The sequence below is a fragment of the Sparus aurata genome, chromosome 1 (genome assembly GCF_900880675.1).
Source record: "Sparus aurata chromosome 1, fSpaAur1.1, whole genome shotgun sequence".
In the NCBI taxonomy this organism is placed as follows: domain Eukaryota; kingdom Metazoa; phylum Chordata; class Actinopteri; order Spariformes; family Sparidae; genus Sparus; species Sparus aurata.
Genome location: NC_044187.1, coordinates 18,552,837 through 18,574,842, shown reverse-complemented (window position 1 = coordinate 18,574,842; position 22,006 = coordinate 18,552,837). Strand labels below are relative to the sequence as shown.

Genomic DNA, 22,006 nt, shown 5'->3' with positions numbered 1-22,006 from the left:
GTTTTGTAAGTCTAATGTCAGGGATGACAGTAAACAAACCAGAGACGGGCGGGGTGACATGCAGCAAAAGGCCTCAGGCCGGGACTCAAACTTTTGTTTCACACTGTGGTTCACACTGTGGAGATAAACTACAAAAGAAGATGCGTTTTTCTGGCCACTGAAAACTTGTGAAAAGTTTTGACATTTAGTCCATGAAAATGTGTGCAAACACTGGTGTGCAGTTGGCACCCTGTGGGGCAGCCACTGCCATCAGTAAGGGTCCTGCAATGAGCTGGCGACTCATTCAGGGTGAACCCTGGCCTTCGCCCATGAGTAGAACTGGATTTGGCCCCAGTAAGCCCCGCAACCCCTCAGTGGGATAAAAAGCGGCAACATCCCGCAACCCTCACGGAAAGCGGAAAAGAAAACAAATGAACGAATGTGTTTGAAGAAGCAAACTATTGCAAAAACAAGAGTAAGTGTCCTTTTAAATGTTACTGTCATTTCAGGCTGATGTCACCCTCTCACTAACAGCACACATTTTGTCTCATCTTTTTAAATAACGGTTGCATAGGATCACGAGTCTGGTATCGTGACTTTGCTTTACAGTCACATCAAGTAGGCAAAAATTGCCTCCTGAAGCTTATCAAGGTATACATAGAAGTGATATGTGCTTACTTATTAGAAGTCCAGTTAAATGTTCAAATTGCATTTTGTACATACGTTTACTGTTTTTACTGACCCCATTATATTCAAATAGAACCACTGTGAGTGTCACTTTTTTGTAGTGAAAGGTCTGTTTAACTGCCATGACATTTTAGTTGATGGCCTCCTCAGTATGATGTGTAATGACTTTGGTGATCACCTTGCTTCACCAGGTGCCACCACCACCATGACAAAAAGCACCTGTAAAACGAATGACAGCCCCTTACACATTGCTGAAGGTGGTTGACATACCTGCTGAACATTCTCATGTTAAAGATGTTCTCTGTGAGCACTGTGTCTGAGAGATGAGACAAAGATGGTTTTACATAGCGCCTCTGGCGTCCTCAATCTAGCATACCCTGACTGGAGGACCTAAAGCGTCCTATCTGTGGACGTCATCAAACAGCGTCCATTCAATCACAAAAGTGTTGACTTCTTATCGACACCCACGCACGCCGAAACTAGCCCCGGTGGGCGGTGTCAGCATTCGATAAGCCACTCCGTCGGTCATGGATTCCACAACCACCTCAGCATACACGAATGAGAGACAGTAGCCACTAAGCCGTGGTGAGCCGATATTTAAAACATGTTAATTTAGCAACTAACTCCACCTACACGAAAGCCTTATATCCATCCCGAACGCTCCGGTGAACATTTCGAGTGCACCTATTGTGACTTTTTTTCTTTTCTTTTTTTTGAGCGGCTATTACACAGTAGCCGGTTGTTAGCACATATATATCGCTAACTTGCGGTTTGAATGTAAGAACAAACAGAAGCATTTAATAGTCAGGAAACATTACCAGCGAGGAAATGAATAGTCGACTACAAGAGATCCGCGAGAGACAAAAACTCAGGCGGCAGCTCTTAGCTCAACAGGCAAGTGAACAGTGGTGGTGTTGTTGTTGTTGTTAGCAAGTAGCTAACCTGGCAGCCCAACAAGTCAGCTAACCATGTATGTAGCTTGATGTTAAATCTGTATGGTGAATCATATTCAACCGTAAGATGCACCAAAGGAATCCATGGTTTCCATACATTAACATTGGTCTTCCTCGAGTGGAGTCCAGACGCGAATAACTTGACTGTAAATGAAAATGGGTACAACACGTTGAAGCTGTATGAGTGTTTAATTTAGCTCAGGCAAACGAGGTTTTGAATAAGTTACGAACTATATATGTAGAAAAGATTTAGTCAAAAGTTACATTAAGGCGGTGCAGATTATTAAGAATGCATATAGGCCACACTGTTGGATTAATGCGGCACTATTTTAGAATTGTGATATTTACAATACTACTGAGGTGATAATACAGACTCAGACATGTTTATCATTTTCATGACTGAATAAACTAGTTTTTCTGAGAGGAACATAAGGTACCCAGATAACGGCATGAAGCTAGAAATGTGGCAGGGTCCGCCACGTATAAACAAAGTAACACAGTAGGGGAGAATGGGGTAAAATGAGCCACCTCTTGTTGCTGATAAAACGGTAAAAAACATTGATCATGTGACCAAATATTTAGGAGGAAGGCATCATTTCACGGAGTCTGTGAAGGTAAGAACCACATGGGTAAAGTGGTTAGACATTTATTTCCAAAAAAACAAAATTTTTCACTCTTGAAAGTGAATTTAGTCTATCATAAGTTTCATGAAAATTGTGTTTAGACCAAAATAGATAATTTTGAATTTGTTTTATACATCAATTGTGGTATCTATGAGCTACAACATGAGGTCATAAACCTAGCATAAAAGTGCACTATTTTAGCTGTGGGGACTAATAAAGTCAAAATGGTAGCTCTGGGGTAAGTTGAGCAGAGGTGGGAGATGGATGGATTGAGGGAGAGACGGGGATAGATGGAACGAGAGGAAGATGGAGGGAGGAGTTTAATGGAGATGGTGAAGAGAGGATAGATAGAGGATGGAAGGAAGGTTGATGAGAGGATGAGATTGTCAGTTCAGATTGTTCAAATGTGTTACTAGTCCATAACTGACTTTACTGTCAGCAAGGATACCAAGAAACTGTGATTCTGGACCAAGAATTCAGTTCTAGTGTTTTCTTTCCAAAAACACAGTTGTTCTTGTTCTCTTCCCAAGCGCACTTTAAGGTATTCTCATGTTAAAAGGTTTTGGGTTTTTTACAAAACAGCTGTTTAGCAGTAATATGCAATAATAATAAAAGGGTTAGTGTAACTGTTGAATTGTGTATAATTAATAAAAAACACATGAATGTGAAGAAGTGACTGTTATTTAGGGAGGGAGGAGGTGAGGGAGGGGTGGGGTGGAGGCTGGGAGGAGGGTGGGGGGAGGAGGGATACGGCTCAACTTTCCCACCCTCCTATGCTCAATTTACCCCATTCACGGAGTAAGTTGTGCCACAAGACCACTTATTTTGGACATGCTATATTATCGAAACAGTTATGTTTACACTCATTCTGTTTGTTTGAAGGGATGTACAACATCTGGGAATATATGCAGATATATTAGTTAGTGACGAAACAATGATTGCCTGGATGTAGTGATCCAAAATATGAAAAATGGCTCATCTTACCTCAGTCTCTCCTATAAAATTGTGTTGTCCTTCAAGGTCAGTTTGTCTTTTCAGTCACAAAAAGGAGGAGCACTTTTTTTTAGTTTGTTTGGTCCCCAAAACCACGCAGTGTACCTTTTTGAGTTCATATATGTGCAAGGTGTGCATTATATAATAAAGGCTATCAGAATTAGAAGATATGCGGCTGAACACTTACTTTTCTCATTCTTGTCTCACCACAGTTGGGAGCTGAAAGTGCCGACAGTATCGGAGCTGTCCTTAACAGCAAAGATGAACTGAAGGAGATCGAGGAGACAAGAGAAACATGCAGGTGATATGAGATTTGGTGTAGGAGGTGTAGGTACACTAGTATCAGGTGGAAATAGACTCATTATCTGTGACTCTACCACTCTTTTGTTAGATATTGCTATCACATTCACCATAAGCAGGGCTTAGGGAGATGTGATTTGCACAAAGAGGCAGGGTGCCACTGAAAGCAAATTAATATACTGAATGTCTGCTCAAATAAACATACTTAATGGCATGGGGAGCACGACATGGCTTGAAGAGCCAAGCACTGACCCAGAGTAGCTGCCATTCCTTCTTGAGTTGTGCCATTTGTTTCCTGTATTTCTGCGAATATTTAACATCCTTTTCTAAAATCAGCAGCTCCACTCAACTCGCCTTCAACATATTTTTGTAAATTTTTGTCCATCATAACATAGAGACATATAAGGGCAATAAAAGACAGGTAAATAAATGAAACAAAACATAATAACAAATAAAATATATTTTTTTACTTTCTCTTAACAAATTAATGCATGAACATTTTAACGTCTTGCCAGTGTTGTCATGTTGTTGTCGGTGCCAAAATGTTGATCCTGTGTTTTGGTGAGAGTGAATCTGGGAATGTATCTTTGGTTGTTTGTGTTTTTCAGGTCATCACTTGATAGCTTAGTTGCACCTTCCAAAAGGAAGGCACAGGCGGAGGGAGAGGACACGGAGGAAGATGTGGAAGAACAGAAGGTGAGCATTATCACGTGTTGGTGAGCATCATGAATCTACAGGGGTCATAGAGGCCTCCACCCTATAGTATTCATCCGGGTCATTGCATACCATCTCACCTACGGCTTCCCAGTTCATCTTACGGACTTTCTTGAAAGAAAATCATGTTGAAACTTCTGTTAAACTCTTGGCACCGTGAACATCCAGTAGTTGTACTACCAATACTTTTTAAGGTGTGAGTTTTGGCAGTTTAGCCCTCACAGCTACTGTACATTTCAGCTTTTTTGTGATTCTCTGTACTGTATTCTTTGCCTCACCCACCAGTGGCAAGTTTTTCACTGGATTGGGTTGAAATTTGTCCTGAACGTCCAAGAGACCCTAAGGGAATTTGGCAACATGTTTTCATTTAAGTAATTGTTGCTGAATGGTTACAGTGATCAAATTAATAACAGGAATGACAAACAACAAACAGGAGTCATTTTCAAAAATTCATATCTCCACTAGTTTTCACTTTTCTCGCAACCAAACTTGGGTCACGTCCAGTCGTTATTTGGTCCTGCAGAAATAAATAAGCTCCACAGATTTTGCTAAATATTGCTTGAGCTGGAGCTATTTTGACTGTAGAAGGATAACTTTAAATTCCTTGTTTTTTTAGGTGAAAGTGTTGATGGTCTGCATATATATATCAAATATGTGATATTGCTCCTTCATAATTTATCATTTATCTTTACCATTTTTTGAACATTTCACTGACTGTTATGTAACATCCAGTGGTGATATTTCATGGGTAGATATTTATACTGTGATGACTTCTGGATCTGTCTGATACCTATTGGGCCTGTTTTTTATTGGGTTCTGGAAATTAACTTGTAATGGTTTGGTTTGTTGCATACTTTATGATGTCATCTTGGTCTGTATGCCAGAGTATAAAGTGAATTATAATTCCTTAGCTCAATACTAAGAATACAGTGAGAAAGTGTTATAAAATGCTTAGAATACACATACAGAGATTCACAAAAAGCGGAAATTTAGCTGTGAGGGCCAAACTTAAAAAATATTTTCAGTAGAGCTATAGGATTTTGCAAGGTGCTGTTAATTTGATAAGATAAGACAAAAAGTGTGCTGTTAGTGAGAGAATATTGCAATATTATACCATTTAAGTAAGTCAATGGAGTAATTGTATATCGATCAAAATATATTTATGGGAGCTGTGGAGCAGATTTAAGGGGGAAACCAGCAGTATAATGTGATCATCACTGCCTTTATAATCCCAGAACATGGTAATCTGTTCAGGGCTCCCAAAACTTCAATGAATAGATTTTTGACAATGTCCTTTTGCATCTTCCTTTTGTTTTTATTCCTATGATCAGTTTACCCATTGACTTGGATCAGTAATTTGGTGGGCAAGTGTTTGTTGCCTATTAAGAAAGGAAGTGTGGGAATGTTCTGTGTGGAGCTGGATGGTGGTGGCCTGTCCTACCATTCCATCATTCTTAACTGTCGGATACAGAAATCAACATTTCTTTGGTTATCCGCAGTCAAATGTAGCCTTCACCCAAAATAGTTTTTTCTCTTTCTCTCAGCCAACTCATACCTCTGACGGATTTTAGGGTGTTCGGTTGATATACATAATTATATATTTGAGCCTAGAGTTGCTCATTTGAAGACAAGAATATTGATATCTAATTGTAAGCCCTTAAATATACTTTGTGTACTTCATTCTATTCATTATTCAGACTTGTCTATTTAAGGGAGTAACTTTCTCATGATTGTGATTTTATTCATAGATTGCTTAAGGGTCAAATTATTTTCAGTTGTATGCATTGACCAGCCACACATTTGTCAAGCAGGTAAATGTTCTCTTCACTGACAAAAATATGGATCTCATTTTGTGTGTGTGTGTCTCTGTGTGTCTCTTTGTGTGCACACGTTAGGATGAGGTGGAGGTGCAGCAGCCGGATGAAAGCAACCCATATGAGGAGGTGTACAAGGACTCGAGTACATTCCTTAAGGTTAGAAAACTTACTCTTTCTTATACACACCACTATATACAGAATCACTGCGACCTTGTGCTAACAATCCCTTCTGGGTGTCAGACTTGCTTATTGCCGTAACTGGCACGTGTAAAGACCTATCTGACATTTCTGAGGTGATAATGTCACATACTATGTTGCTTTGCTAGCCTCTTTGATATCTTGACATCTAATGCTAACTGCTAGTTTTTGGTAAACTCAAGCTGTCAATTAGATCCTTAACCTAATGTTAGTGAAAGTGTTGTTAGCTCATATTGATTCATATAGCCTGCCAACTCAGTACACTCAAAGCATTTTTGATGTACCTATAATGCAATAAGTATAATGAATTGTAATGATAGCCACATTAAAGATAAATTATGTCAAATTAAGCAATATTACCCTCAAGGGTGTGCTTTAACGTCATTTGAGCACGACAGTGATGCGGTCATGCAATTACCTCGAGGGTAATATTGCAATTATACAACTAATACCAACAAAAATAAAATATATAATCAAAATATATCCATGTTGCTGGACAATTTGCTCTCAAATTTTAAAGGTTTTTGCAATTGTGCATCGCGTTTCCATGGACACACATGGGGTCTGATTAATAACTGAAACAAAATCAGTCACGTCAGTAGACTCATTTGTGTAAAGGAACGTAGTTTACCACTCCAGCAAATAATCCAACCCTTAGTAATGACCTAGCAACAGAAAGGATTTTCTAGTCCCAGATGATGAACTCTGAGCTGACGTTAATGTTTTATCGCGGTCTTGGAATTTCCCGAACTAAATCAATACTGCACAGATATTTTTATCGCACAAGTTATAACAAAGATGTTGATTTTTTGTTTCTTTTATATTTTTTATAAATGTTTTCACCGCGGTCACAATAGTGTCTCTCACACTGAAGGGAAAATAAATAATAGCCGGGGCGTTTATTTGTTTCAATCACTTAACAGACCAGGCGTTTATTTGGGACGAGGCGGCAATTTGGGACATTCCTTCCTCTCAAAAATCCGGGATGAAAATGTCACAAACTTCGCCAGCTTCTCTGTGAATTCTCCGGCATCCTGCTGGGCAATAGTTGTCTTCTGCAAGTGAAGTTGTTGCGGCGGAGGAAATGATTCAGTCGACCAGCACTCACAGATAACTCCTCATCTCTGCTGTCACTCGTACATTTGTTTCGCCATCGCCCTGATCATTTTGCGGGACACTCTCTTGTGGCTTGCCCATTTGCTGATAACTCATTCCCGCATGTTTATCTCAGGCTTCTCGCTGGCCTTCTTCCTCCCTCCACCAGGCAGCCTGGCCCTGTTGCTGTCCTCCTCGGACAGCTCCGTTTTATTTTATCGCCAATCTCTCACTCTCCTAGGGTCGACAGAGAAACGTCTAGCGGCTGCTTCTCCCGACTTTTCCTCTGCATATTTTATGGCAGAAAGTTTGAATTTCAAGCCGTACTTTTTATTTTTTTTGCTCCAGCTCTGACAGTTACTATGTTGCCATGGAGATGGATACACTTTTGCCACAGACTTGGCGGAGTAATACTTTGAGTAATGAGTCAGGCGTGCTGTCATGCTGATTTGAGCACGGTCTAAATGTCTTGTTGACCAATCAGATTGCTTGGTCGGAACTACTTGTTGTATAATAGGGGCGGTTAATCGGCCCAATTTCCCGATTCGATTCGATTCCGATTATTGAAGTCTCGATTCAATTACAAATCGATTTTTGATTATTAACGATTATCGATTCGATTTTCAATTATTAACGATTATTGATCTTAAATTTAACAACAGTCAGCTGCTGAATTATTTTACTTATCTTTTGAGTAACACCTCACAGTACCTTCAATATTGTATAGTGTAACTGTAATATCAAAATTATTATTTTTTAATTTGTTTTAAATGTAGTGTTTCACTGTTAAAAGAAAGCTGCCGAGCTCAGCAGCCGGACTCATGTTAGAAGCATTGTTGGTGATGAGAACCAGGGCGTGTTTCTCTATTCCCCACTCGTCTGCCATTGCTTTGAGAAACTCACACATATTTGCGCTTGTGTGGCTATCATCCATAGCTTTCGTCTGAAGTACATAGGACATTAGCTTCCATTAACTGCTGACATAATGAGCTGTAACCGTCACATATGAGACTGTAGCTCTGGATGTCCAGGCATCGCAGGTTATTGCTACCCTGTGAGCAGAGTTGAGGGACTCTTGCACGGAAAGGTTTGTCTCCTTGTAAAGATTTGGAATCGATTTAAGTGTGAAAAAGCTCGGGGATGGAATAACATATCTTGGCTCCAGACTGTGGACCATGTAGCGGAAGCCAGTAAGAGGAGTACTCCAGTTTGTATTACTATTTAAAAAAATTTTTAAAAATTAAAATCGATTTTTGGAAATTTAATAATGGAATCATAATCGTCAATATTATAATCGCGATTGATCAATAATCGATTTCTTTCACCACCCCTATTGTATAACATGCATTAAATATGTCAACAATCCCTGACCGCAGCGACTACTTTCGCTGAAACAATTCTTTTGTTAATGCCAACTCACTGATGGAATGGTGTTGCTAATTAATCTGTCAAAAACCTAAAAAGACAAAAGGGCCAGCAGTCTTTATTATTATTATTGTCTCAAACTTGGCATCAGTCACTTGAGATGTACAAGTCTATTTTTAAACCCATGATCCAAAGCTGGAAGGACCAAATTTGGCTGGTTGGATCATTGCCCACTGTCTAGGCTTGTGCAAAGCTAATGGAATGTCAGTAATACAATTACATGACTCAGATAAAAGGGTTGGGTAGCTTGTGATAACAGATAAGAACCAGTTTGAGTGACTGACAGTCAAGTGTTTGACGTCATTGTCCAAAACAAGATAGATTAGATAAGACTTATTCATCCCACAATGGGGAAATTCACTTATTACACCATCTCAAGATGCAACAAGTACAAGAAAAGGAATCAGACAAATACTCGTAAAGTTAAATAAAAGATAAATAGAAAAAATAAGATATTTACAAAAAAACCCAAAGTGAGTGGAAAGTGTTCTAACTAACTAACCCATGTTCAGGTAGTGCTTGAGTTATACAGTCTGATGGTTGTGGGGATGAATGATCTGCTGTAGCGCTCCTTATTACACAGTGGGTCTAAGACTTATGTGAGTACACAATGCTTTATTTCAGTTAGGGTTCATTCACTCTGTTAAAGGTGTGCTATGTAATTCAAAATGTACCTAAACACACATTCAGACTGTATTACTTTGTTCACAATTGCTGGACCCTGCCACCTTTCTAACCAGTATACTAGGGACCTTATTCTCCTTCAAGGATGGTTTGATTATTCAGTTATGGAAATAAGTAATAAATATTGGTACCTCATTAGTATTGCAAATATAACATTTTTGAGCTAGAATTTCTTTACGAAAAAAGTGCTACATTTAAAATAAAAAATGAGTGTTGGAGATATTTCTTCAAGCAGAAAGGTTCCCCTTGTCTATGTGCTCTCTTTATTTAGAATGATATTGCTAAAATTGCCATATCCAGCCATTCATATGTTCTCTATGATGTCTCTACTAGGGCTGAACTATATGGACAAAATTTCATACCTCGATATTCATGCCAGATATCTCGATATCGATACGATACGATATGACTACGGGTTCGGTGAAAACCGAGCATTTTTCAGAAAAATAAAGAGATTATTTTACGCCATATACAAATGGTTGATAGAGAAATCTTTACCAAATAATCACAAACTCACTACAGAGACAAATATATTTGAAGAAACAACAGTAAAGGGAGGGAGAAGATCAAATGAACTATGTGCATTTTTACAAGATGAACGATGACGTCCTAATCTGGAGAGAAAGTGAAGTGAAGATCGAGACTCAGCAGCTTCAGGTTATCGCTGGTAAAGTACCAGTGGAATTTAGAAAGGCTAAGAAGTCAGAGAATTAGCGGATCAAAACAGAGTAGACGGCAGCTATACGGTCTCAAATCCACAGAGCGTGCGGCCACAGCATCCGCTCCTGCTGCCCCAGCCAGCCCCCACACATACACACCTGCCGCCTGCAGCTGTGTGAGAGGACAGAGAGCCGGCGCTGCTGCAGGGGAGTCGCAGACTGTGATGACTCTGAGCAGCAGGAGAATTACAATATAATATATTTCTCGCCTTTCCCCTGATGATCTGAATAAATCGCTAAATTTGTTGCTAGTCGCTTTTTAGAAATAAAGTCGCTAAGAGGGTCTGAAAAGTCGCTAAACTAGCTAGAAAGTCGCCAAGTTGTGTGTGCGTCTTAGTCTCTGTCTCCCTCACTCCCGCCCTCGTATGTTTGTCATTGGTTGGCTTCAGCTGTAGATCCACAGCAAGCATGAAATAAGGTTTGTGGTTGGCTGGCCTTAGCGGTGCATTCAAGGGCAATCGTGACTGCCAGAGCTGTACGCGCAGGGCGAGCGGGGTAATCTATATCGTTTATATCGTTGCTTTTTCGATATGAATATCTTGAATGTTCATATCTAGATATAGATACGATAACGATATATGGTTCAGCCCTAGTTTACAGCCTGTGCTCAGCAGTCTTGACAAAATTGAATCCAAATGTACCTAAAAGCAGTACTTGTTAAAGGGTTGTTGCGTGAAAAGTTGGCAAAACCATCAACGTTACACTCTAAAATTCAAAGCAGGTATGGCAGTTAAAGTTATATTCTCAAATGTGTAATTTGTAAGAAAATGCCAGAATTCAAAGGTAGTGCCAAAACGATAAAGGGGCAGCATAACCGCTAAGCTTTGCTTATTATTTACTTTAGCTATCTTTGGCTGTAGCGACTAGCTCAGCTTAGTTCATCATAACCATGTAAGGATTCAACATCGGTGTTTCAGCTTAGTTGAACTGGCATTGTCAAACAAACAGTTATCACCCAGATTTTCCAAGGAAAGAGCGAGTCCTTCTCACCTGGTCTGATGGTTAAGTCTCGTCCAAACAGGTGCAACCTCCTGCGGCCCAAACAGAAATGCTCAATGATGTGGAAGATCTCCACAGGCTTCTCCACATTTCCCATCTCGGGCTCCTCAGTGATGATCAAGTCGATGTCCACATTGGCATGGATGAAGTCACCATCAGTGCTCCTGCGCACTGTTCCTTTAATTCCCATTAGGCAGTGTTCCTGTGGGGGAATGCGTTGTAGACAACACAACACACAATTTGAACTGGTTTAACTTGAAATATATAATGAATAGATGGCACTCATTAAAGGAGAACTTCGGTCGATTTAAACATAGAGCTTCATTGCTCAAGCTACCCTTGACTTGCCAGTACCAAAGACGCGAACATCATTTATATCGTTGCTTTTTCGATATGAATATCTTGAATGTTCATATCTAGATATAGATACGATAACGATATTTCGTTCAGCCCTAGTCTCTATTTATGCAGATTTATCTTTCTAATCATGTTTTTTCCTGGTCATCCTATTTATTGTATTTCATTCATTCTTTTTCAGGGCACTCAGAGTTTGAACCCTCACAATGACTACTGTCAGCACTTTGTTGATACAGGACACAGGCCACAAAACTTCATTAGAGATGTTGGTGAGTGTGTGCTCGTGTGTCTGTTTCAAGTACATCTGTATACCTGCGTATTGTTATGACCTCACTGTCCTCTGTGACTCAGGCTTGGCTGACCGATTTGAAGAATACCCTAAACTTCGAGAGCTGATAAGACTGAAGGATGAACTAATCTCCACCACCAACACCCCTCCCATGTATGTTAAAAATGCCCCCTGTATGTATGTCCCATGTATGTAAATGATGATGTGACTGTCAGAGTAAATATTAACCTGATTGTTAAGAAGAATTATACTCAGAGAGGAAAAACTTGAGGCATGTGTGTCTGTCTGTTTAGGTACCTTCAGGCTGACCCAGAGCACTTTGACCTGCAGGATTTGAAGACAAAGTTTGATGTAATTCTGCTTGAGCCTCCGTTGGAGGAATACTACAGAGAATCAGGCATCAGCCACACTGAACGTTTCTGGACCTGGGATGATGTATGTATGCTTGTTGGTCTGATTGATAAAAATACACGGGAGGTCACACTCGAAAGACAAAATTATTTGATATAGGCATGGCTATGCCAAACCACAGCCATTTTCAAATATGAAATGCAGACATTGTACAGTGAGTCAGGTCTGGAGTTTACCCTCTTACACATGTATCAAAGGAAAGGAGATTGTCCTTGACAGATGTGCTCTCACTGGCTGAAATTGCTGCCTTGGTATTAGAAGGAGGAGGACTCATCTGTAATAATGACTGTTATTCAAGTCAAGTCAGTTTATTTATAAAGCCCACAATCACAAATCACAAGGCCTCTGGAGGCTTTACATTTCTACAGTGTAGGACACCCTCTGTCCTTAGATTCTCACTTCTGGCAAGGAAAAAAATCCCCATAAAAGAGAGCTAGCACACAGTAGACCAGACAACGAAGCATTAACCACATTTGGATGAAACAAGGGCATGAAGTTAGATCGCAGCATTACTCGTGGACAGGAAAGAAGTTGGAACAATGGGATTTTGTTCTTTTTTTAAATGTGCTGATGAAAAGAGAGGTTGGGATCATATGTAAAACAAAGACCTCAATATTTGTAATTTGAGAAAGATCTTTAAGGGCACATATAAATGAGTATTGTCAGCATAATAGTTACATTTTTGTCAGTAACTCTAAAACTTTGACAAGAGGTGAAATGTATAGCGAGAAGAGAAAAGATCGGAGCCTTTAAGTACTCCATACCTTATGCCTATAAATATTGATGTAGTATTAAATTATTATTATTATTGTTATTATTATTATTATTATTATTGCAAACACACTGTGTTCTCTCAGATACGTAGGACTTAAGATAAGCAAGAGCCACGCTTGGGGTCCCAAATTGGCTTTGCACTGGGTCTAATCTAGTATCAAATGCACCATTGACATCCAGTAGAGATAGCACCAAAGTATTTGAGTCAGTAGTAAGTCAGATGACTTTTACCACTAAGTGCAGTCTTAGTAGATTGAAACAGATTGAAAAGATTCAAAAGGATTATTAATTAAGAAGGTTAGAAAGGCTCAAGACTTGTCCATAGTTATTTAGATACCCTAGATTAAGATGAAGTGTTATAGTTAGTGTAGAAAATACCAGGTGTGAGTGAAACATTTATAATTCAGTGTTGTAGGTCCCAGAGAATCAATGTTAAAAAAAAAACTTCATGCCTTACTTTCTCCTCTTTTCCTTCTCTGTTCTCTGCAATTTTAGATCATGAAACTAGAAATTGAGGAGATATCAGCTCCACGTTCCTTTGTCTTCCTCTGGTGTGGCTCTGGTGAAGGCCTGGACTTGGGCAGAATGGTAACATCCCTCATTTTGTGAATAGCAAACATTTAATTACAAGCAAAATCTAATATTGCTGGTCTCATTAGGTTTTGCAGCTTAAACCAAGCATGTTATTTTTATGGCTTGTTAGAAGGGGTCTCAGTCTTCTCCAAATCCTGTTTTCCCAGTTGATTCAGCTTCTTTATGATGTCCTGTGGAAATATCTCTCCATGGTCCGTGTATGTGACATGTTGGGTACCCCCACTGATCAGTTTGCTAAAATAATAGGTTGCTATGTTTTGTGCTACTTGCATGCTGTTTCTAGTGAATATTACAAGTACTAGTGAATGTTTGTCCACATTGACAGATAAAAAATACCAGTAAAGCCATTACTCTCATTACAGTGTGTTTAAAACTGGGGAACAAGACCAAAATAACTTAGGTGAAAGTGAAACTTAACACTACACAGAGACATGTCTGTCATGTTTCCATGCTGATCCCACTGTGACCATTGGCATCAGCAGATAAAGTGGTGCTCAAAGCCAAAAATATGTGAATACAAACAACACATGACTCTCCACTGTGGCTTCAGTCATTGTCTAATGGACGTGATACTGGGGGCGTGGCTAAATCCTCCTTCGCACTTTTGATTTCCAGTTAGGCAACTGTTTTGAAGGGCATGTATTCAAACTTCACAAAAGAACTATTGATTCATGTGTGCTAAGCTGTCTAACAGTATCCATCAAAGAATAGTTATCTTTATTATATCCACTTCACCTGTTGTTGGTGTGACATGTGTCCTCTTTGAGCTTGTCAATAACACAATAACAGTCTTAGTCTGGCTAATGTTTTTTTGTGGCCTGTACCAGAGTTGGAATGTTTGTAATGCACTGTGAACTTTGTGATTCACATAAGAATGAGCTGTCTGTCCAACATTCAGAAACCAAATATTCAAATTTGTATTGATGCAAACTGATGTCAACTTTTACATTTGAGCTTTCCTATTTTTTAAAATTAAAGAAGGATTTTGACTGTTAGCTATCAGAGGCCAACATTATCAGAAGCACCAAAAAGCTAGGTGTGGACTGATAATTGAAAGACAATGATAAGTGCAAAGCTACAATTGCAAACACACACTGCAAACAAAGAACGAGAAGCCAAAGCCAAAACATGCGATTTTGTGTCGACTACTCAGAAGCTTGTTGTAAGTTGAAGTGGGGAAAAAAATCGTAGCTTGTGCGATGCTGTTGCAAAAATTGGTTTCACAGAAACACTGTTTTGTCATTGAGTATATGTTATTTATAATTTGCTAAATGCGCTGTGTTAGTGCCTTATTAATGCATTCATCCTGTAATGTAAAAGAATTACGTGACATAATCATTATTAACAGCCCTAAATTAAATACTTGTTTAGCCCACGTGGTACATGGTCCATAATAATACTTATGATACCCATTTCAGTGTTTGAGAAAGTGGGGCTTCAGACGGTGTGAGGATATCTGTTGGATCAAGACCAACAAGAATAATCCAGGCAAGACCAAGGCACTGGACCCAAAAGCAGTCTTCCAGAGGACCAAGGTACTGTATACACACACAGGCCTAAAAGTATGTAGATGTAAAGTTAAAGGAGAACTTCGGTCGATTTAAACATGCAGCTTCATTGCTCAAGCTACCCTTGACTTGCCAGTACCGAACACATTTGGTCCAACCATTACAGAGCTCCGTGAACGGAGATTTAGCATTGACAGCTAACAGCATGGGGTCAGAACTTTACACTGTGTTTTAAGCGTCTTAACATGCTCCACATCTCACACCAAAAGTTATGCAACATCAGCAGACACCTTACAATACAGCACTGTAGCGTGTATGACTCAAAATTAATAAAAAAGTAGTTAAAACAGTGTGTTTGTGCAAGCAGCCACTTACCTGTTTGTTAAAATCGGCGTCTTCCGGTAGCTAGACCAAACTAGTCAATCTGTCGAGCGTGCGCTTACTCCCTCACTGGCGGAGACGGAAACATATTCCAGCATTTTCTTGTTTCTGTTCATAATGTACATATCCATGTTACAGCCTGTCATGAGCCATGAGCCTTGCAATAGCCTGTTAAGCCTGTTAAGTGCACACTCGATGGATATACTAGTTTGGTCTAGCTACCGGAACACACGGATGTCAACAAACAGGTATGTAGCTCCTTGCACAAACACACTGTTTTAACTACTTTTTTATTCATTTTGAGTCATACACGCTACAGTGCTGTGTTGTCAGGTGTCTGTTTTAAGCGTCTTAACATGCTCCACATCTCACACCAAAAGTTATGCAACATCAGCACAGTGTAAAGTTCTGACCCCATGCTGTTAGCTGTCAATGCTAAATCTCTGTTCACGGAGCTCTGTAATGGTTGGACCAAATGTGTTCGCGTCTTTGGTACTGGCAAGTCAAGGGTAGCTTGAGCAATGAAGCTCTATGTTTAAATCGACCGAAGTTCTCCTTTAATGAGTGCCATCTATTCATTATATATTTCAAGTTAAACCAGTTCAAATTGTGTGTTGTGTTGTCTACAACGCATTCCCCCACAGGAACACTGCCTAATGGGAATTAAAGGAACAGTGCGCAGGAGCACTGATGGTGACTTCATCCATGCCAATGTGGACATCGACTTGATCATCACTGAGGAGCCCGAGATGGGAAATGTGGAGAAGCCTGTGGAGATCTTCCACATCATTGAGCATTTCTGTTTGGGCCGCAGGAGGTTGCACCTGTTTGGACGAGACTCAACCATCAGACCAGGTGAGAAGGACTCGCTCTTTCCTTGAAAAATCTGGGTGATAACTGTTTGTTTGACAATGCCAGTTCAACTAAGCTGAAACACCGATGTTGAATCCTTACATGGTTATGATGAACTAAGCTGAGCTAGTCGCTACAGCCAAAGATAGCTAAAGTAAATAATAAGCAAAGCTTAGCGGTTATGCTGCCCCTTTATCGTTTTGGCACTACCTTTGAATTCTGGCATTTTCTTACAAATTACACATTTGAGAATATAACTTTAACTGCCATACCTGCTTTGAATTTTAGAGTGTAACGTTGATGGTTTTGCCAACTTTTCACGCAACAACCCTTTAACAAGTACTGCTTTTAGGTACATTTGGATTCAATTTTGTCAAGACTGCTGAGCACAGGCTGTAAACTAGGGCTGAACCATATATCATTATCGTATCTATATCTAGATATGAACATTCAAGATATTCATATCGAAAAAGCAACGATATAAACGATATAGATTACCCCGCTCGCCCTGCGCGTACAGCTCTGGCAGTCACAACAAACATCCTTTTTACGATTGCCCTTGAATGCACCGCTAAGGCCAGCCATCCACAAACCTTATTTCATGCTTGCTGTGGATCTACAGCTCGCTCTGTGGATTTGAGACCGTATAACTGCCGTCTACTCTGTTTTGATCCGTTAATTCTCTGACTTCTTAGCCTTTCTAAATTCCACTGGTACTTTACCAGCGATAACCTGAAGCTGCTGAGTCTCGATCTTCACTTTCACTCTTTCTCTCCAGATTAGGATGTCATCGTTCATCTTGTAAAAATGCACATAGTTCGTTTGATCTTCTCCCTCCCTTTACTGTTGTTTCTTCAAATATATTTGTCTCTGTAGTGAGTTTGTGATTATTTGGTAAAGATTTCTCTATCAACCATTTGTATATGGCTTAAAATAATCTCTTTATTTTTCTGAAAAATGCTTGGTTTTCACCGAACCCGTAGTCATATCGTATCGTATCGATATCGAGATATCTGGCATGAATATCGAGATATGAAATTTTGTCCATATCGTTCAGCCCCACTGTAAACACACAGTTTCACAACATTAAACATAATTATCTGACACCGGCAGCTTTGTCGTTGTTGTTAGGAATGTAATCCTTCTTCTTTCAGAGGCTTAGGCTTGTTGTCATATTTGGTGGGAAGTGAGGTATGTTTTTTTCAGATGGCCAAGATGATATGTGACCAGAGCTCGGTTTCACTTTTTTCTTTCAAAAGTAAAATGTAGACACGCATATGAACCAACAGAGCCTGTATTTAAGCCTGTAGTGAATATGTGTTTGCTGATAACAATTTGCCTGATTATTTTTCTTTAATTTTAAGCATAAATTTTCACCAGCTCCACAACTACAAATGAGTGTCCCATCTTTTTTGGGATCAGGGTTTAATGTTTGCTTTTACAGGGTTCGTACGGGTGCTTGAAATCCTTGAAAGTGCTTGAATTTCAATGTTGTGTTTTCAAGGTCTGAAAAGTGCTTGGATTTTAGTTTAAGTGCTTGAAAGTGCTTGACATTATAACGCTGTGTCTTGGCAACATTGGGATCAGACTGGATAGTTTGCTTATTACAAGGAGAAATCAATCAGTGTGTGTGTATCATCACACATGCAGCCTGGTAGCAATAGAGAAGGATGGCTGAGGAGAAGGTGAATTTGATGCAATTTGGACTGATGACACGTTCAATATCAATAAACTTTGATGAATAAGCGAAAAGCTTATAAAAGTTTATGTCAAAAAAAAAATTTACAGGGTGTTCTCAGGTCTCTCTTTGTCCCGGTGCAAGCGTACCTGAAGAACCTGAAGTGGCTTCCTTTCTTTTGGATAAAACTTTGTTCTCCTTTAATTTCTAAAGCTTTTGCTATTATGAAACATCGTTTTAGATGTCTACAGAATAATACAATGTATATAATTGTGATAAAAAATTTAAAAAAATAATCATGAATATATATATTCCTGTAGATATGTATTTTACCCCAGCGATAAGGTGCTGGAAAATTTTGTAAATGACCCTTAAAAGTGCTTGAAAGGTGCTTGAATTTGACCTTGAAAAATGTGTACGAACGCTGTTTTAGTTTCTTAGTATCTGTACTTCTTCTGTGGCTCTACTCGATTTTATTGCTTTTTTTGTTTTCTTCTCTTTTCAAGGCTGGCTGACGGTGGGCCCTACTTTGACGAATAGTAACTTTAACCCAGAGACCTATGCCTCACATTTTGCCTTGCCAAACAACCACCTATCTGGCTGCACTGACGAAATAGAGAGACTGCGGCCCAAGTCGCCCCCTGTTAAGCTGAAGTCGGACCGAGGTGGCGGAGCCCCCAGAGGGGGGCGTGGTGGGCCAAATGCAGGAAGAGGAGGAGACAGAGGCCGTGAAAGAAACCGACCAAATTTCCGCGGGGACAGGGGAGGGTTCAGGGGCAGAGGAGGTCCACATCGGGGTTTTCAACCTCGCTAGAGCAAAGAGCTCATGGCAACTAGACTGATGCTAGGGAATCCAATCTACCCTGTATGCAAACACAAGCTTCTTTGTAATGTAATTGGATTATTGTATGGTTAGTATGTGAAAAATGAGAGGGGTGGCAACCCATCAGTCCTTGAGTCTTGGAATTTTTTTGTTTTCTTTATATTTTTTTAAGATTGAATGGGTATTGTTTGAATAAACATTCTTGACCCATGTTGGTTTGTGTATTGATTTGCTTATTATTTCATGTCCTCAAATTTTTCTACAATTATGGAAATAATGTCGATATTAAAATAAATACTTCAATAGCAAATGTGATTGAAAAGGCAAAACATTGTCGTAGAGATACAAGAACAGTAAGTTTCCACCCATCTTCGTCAAATATGGTACCTCAGTGTGCATAATTCTTCTTAATCTATCTAAAATGTTCAAACTAAATTTGTACAGTTGGCTGACTTTGTGTCCTATGACCTTTCGCCTGGAACCACAGCGAGATTGGTTCCACAACTGTTGCACTGATAACCATGAAATTAAGTACAGATATACATGCCCTTCTCTGGATGAATGGTAATAACTTTGGTGATGCCCCTCGTCGGGAGACATCAGGAGGAAACTTTCTGTTCGCCTTATATTTTAGTTGATCAAAAAAGATACCTGCAGAACTAATGGCAATGCCTTGGCCTCAGTACTGTGTGTGCAGCACTGTAACACACTGAGCCAAGCTGGTGAATGTGGTAAATCTACCTGCTGAATAATGACATAAAAAGACAAAAAAGAAATTGTCATTTTGAGCTTGTTGGCACATGATAGACATAATCTGCCTGCAGACTCTTTGTCTTGTTCAGCTGCTGCATGACACTTTTTGTTTCTTTATGTAAGAAAAAAGTTCAACGTTTTTATAGAAGTTTTCTTATATGAAAAAAAAGTTGCAATAATCAAAAGGACTCAAACTTTATTTCGTTTTTTAATCCCTTGTTAGGACAGGATATTAAATTTACCTTGTACCTTCATCTTTGATCATCGAGATACACGCAGGTTATTTTTGTGTTCTCGTGACTTTGTTTTATTTCTCGGTTTCATGTCAGTTCCTGTTTTGCCTGTTCTCCTGCCTGTAGTTTACCAAACATGGCCTCCTCCACATCCACCGTACCACGATGCCCAGATGACTGAAAATACTTGCTTGCTCATGCAAAACGTTGTCGAGGTTACCTCCTGTGCTGCTTATGCATAAACCAGTGTTACTGCGGGTAGCACTTCTTAGTTATTTCTATATAACAATATTTCTGTGGCAACTCTTCCAAGTTAGTGCTATTTGATGATATTATATTTATTAAGTTAAATAAATAAATTATTGTTTGAATTGTATTTCTATGTTAAGGACTCCAGGAAGACGGAACACAATTGCCAGAATAAAAGTTGGCATCGTACATTTCTGCAAATCATGGACAGATTCAAAGTTCATGTCCTTATGTTGAAACTTTACTTTTCTTTAGGTCCAGTGTTCTATATTATGCTCTGACTGTCTGGTTAGATTTTGGCACAAAAAACGAGGTAGGTTAGAAAAGGATTATTTTGTCTGTCACCAAACAATTGTGATATTGCCCACACATCTCAATAAAGAATCTTTAGGGTTAGTTTCATGATTCATGAAACTGCAGCAATGTTGATATGATACATCAACCACTATAACTTTGAACGTATCCATGCTTTTGAAAAGCATAGACAACCAATGTTTTATACTGGAGAATGGGCTGGAAAATCAGCACAATCATGTGTACTAAAGTTTATTCAAATATTTTTAATGTTCTTTAACACTAGATAGAAATGATTTAAGCCTTATGGCTTGCCTTGCTTGGTATCTGAAACCTTATGTAACATCGTTCTGTTCACTTCATACCATTCAGATACAGTGGTTACCGGTGTTAAAGGTACAATTTGGAAGAAAATAGATTTTTGAGTCGCGTTCCTAGCACATCAAATTGTAATGGTTTTGGATGGTGACTGACCTACAATCCCAGAATGAGACTCAAAAATCAACTGTCTCACAAATAGGATCTGGAATGGAATGTCTTTCCATGGTATGAACAAAATCTGTGGCAACAACTAAGACCGCATGATGTAACGTTAGATTGAGATCTCTGAAATGGATTTCATTATTTCTCGTAATTCATTTAACATTTGGACCTGAGACATGTTTATCAAAGTATTTAACCATTACAATTAGATTACAATAGATGCATGCAGTTGCTTTTTTCTAATGACTAACCAGGTGAGAGCCTTGTTTGTATCCTCACAAAGCTTTCATTGCGCAAGCAATACTCTGTTGGTGTGTTGCCAAAACAGTAACAAAAGGTGATGAAGTGATGTCACATTTAAAGAATTTAACTGACAAACTTTGCCCTATCCAGGAAGTTCCTCAGTTTCTGCTGGCTTTTACAGATAGCAGTTCAACAAAGGTGTGCTCATTGACAGCAAGGGTGGGGATCACCCCAAAGGTTAGAGATTAGATGAGCTTTAATTATCCCACAGTGGGGAAATTCACTTGTTACACCAGCTCAAGATGCAACAAGTACAGGAAAAAGATGCATAAGGTTAAACAGAATATAATAGAAAAAAAAAACAATAAGATATTTACAAAAACAAACAAGCGAGTGGAAAGTGATTCAGGTAGTGCTTGAGTTAAACAGTATGATGGCTGTGGGGATAAATGATCTGCGGTAGTGCTCCTTCTAGCGCAATGTGTGTATGAGTCTGCTGCTGAAAGAGCTGCTCAAGGCTTCTACAGTCTGTTGCAAGGGGTGAGAGGTGTTGACCATGAGTGACGACAGATTGGCTAACATCCTCCTCTCACCCATCACCTCTACATAATCCAGCGGACAGTCCAGGACAGACTTGGCCCTCCCAACCAGTTTGTTTAGTCTCTTCTTGTCCCTGTCCGTGCTGATATCTCCCCAGCAGACCACTGCATAAAGGAGCACTGATGCCACCAGTGTCATCAAATGTTCAAAGTAATGTCCTCTGCACCCCGAAGGACCTCAGTCTCCTCAACAGATGAAAGCTACTTTAGCCCTTCTTGTACAGGGCATCCATGTTATCAGTCCAGTCAAGTTTATTGTTAAGGTGAACACACAGGTATTTGTATTTTGCAAACCATCT

At 39.4% G+C, this 22,006-nt stretch overlaps 2 protein-coding genes across 2 annotated transcripts in view; one reads left to right on the top strand and one right to left on the bottom strand.

Moving 5' to 3' along the window:
* Positions 1 to 1,011, bottom strand: part of prss12 (serine protease 12) — a 31,568-nt gene extending 30,557 nt beyond the window's left edge. The window contains exon 1 of the mRNA XM_030432720.1: positions 937 to 1,011. The gene's annotated coding sequence lies outside the window, so the exon portion shown is untranslated. The remainder of the gene's footprint in view (positions 1 to 936) is intronic.
* A 282-nt stretch (positions 1,012 to 1,293) lies between these two features.
* mettl14 (methyltransferase 14, N6-adenosine-methyltransferase non-catalytic subunit) lies at positions 1,294 to 19,067 on the top strand. Its single transcript, XM_030434342.1, has 11 exons — positions 1,294 to 1,560; positions 3,448 to 3,536; positions 4,144 to 4,231; positions 6,145 to 6,222; positions 11,725 to 11,812; positions 11,895 to 11,985; positions 12,126 to 12,267; positions 13,513 to 13,605; positions 15,030 to 15,146; positions 16,145 to 16,355; positions 18,537 to 19,067. Exons 1-11 carry the CDS (start codon positions 1,495 to 1,497, stop codon positions 18,842 to 18,844), a joined length of 1,371 nt encoding a protein of 456 aa, XP_030290202.1. The 5' UTR covers positions 1,294 to 1,494; the 3' UTR covers positions 18,845 to 19,067.
* The last annotated feature ends 2,939 nt before the right edge of the window (positions 19,068 to 22,006 follow it).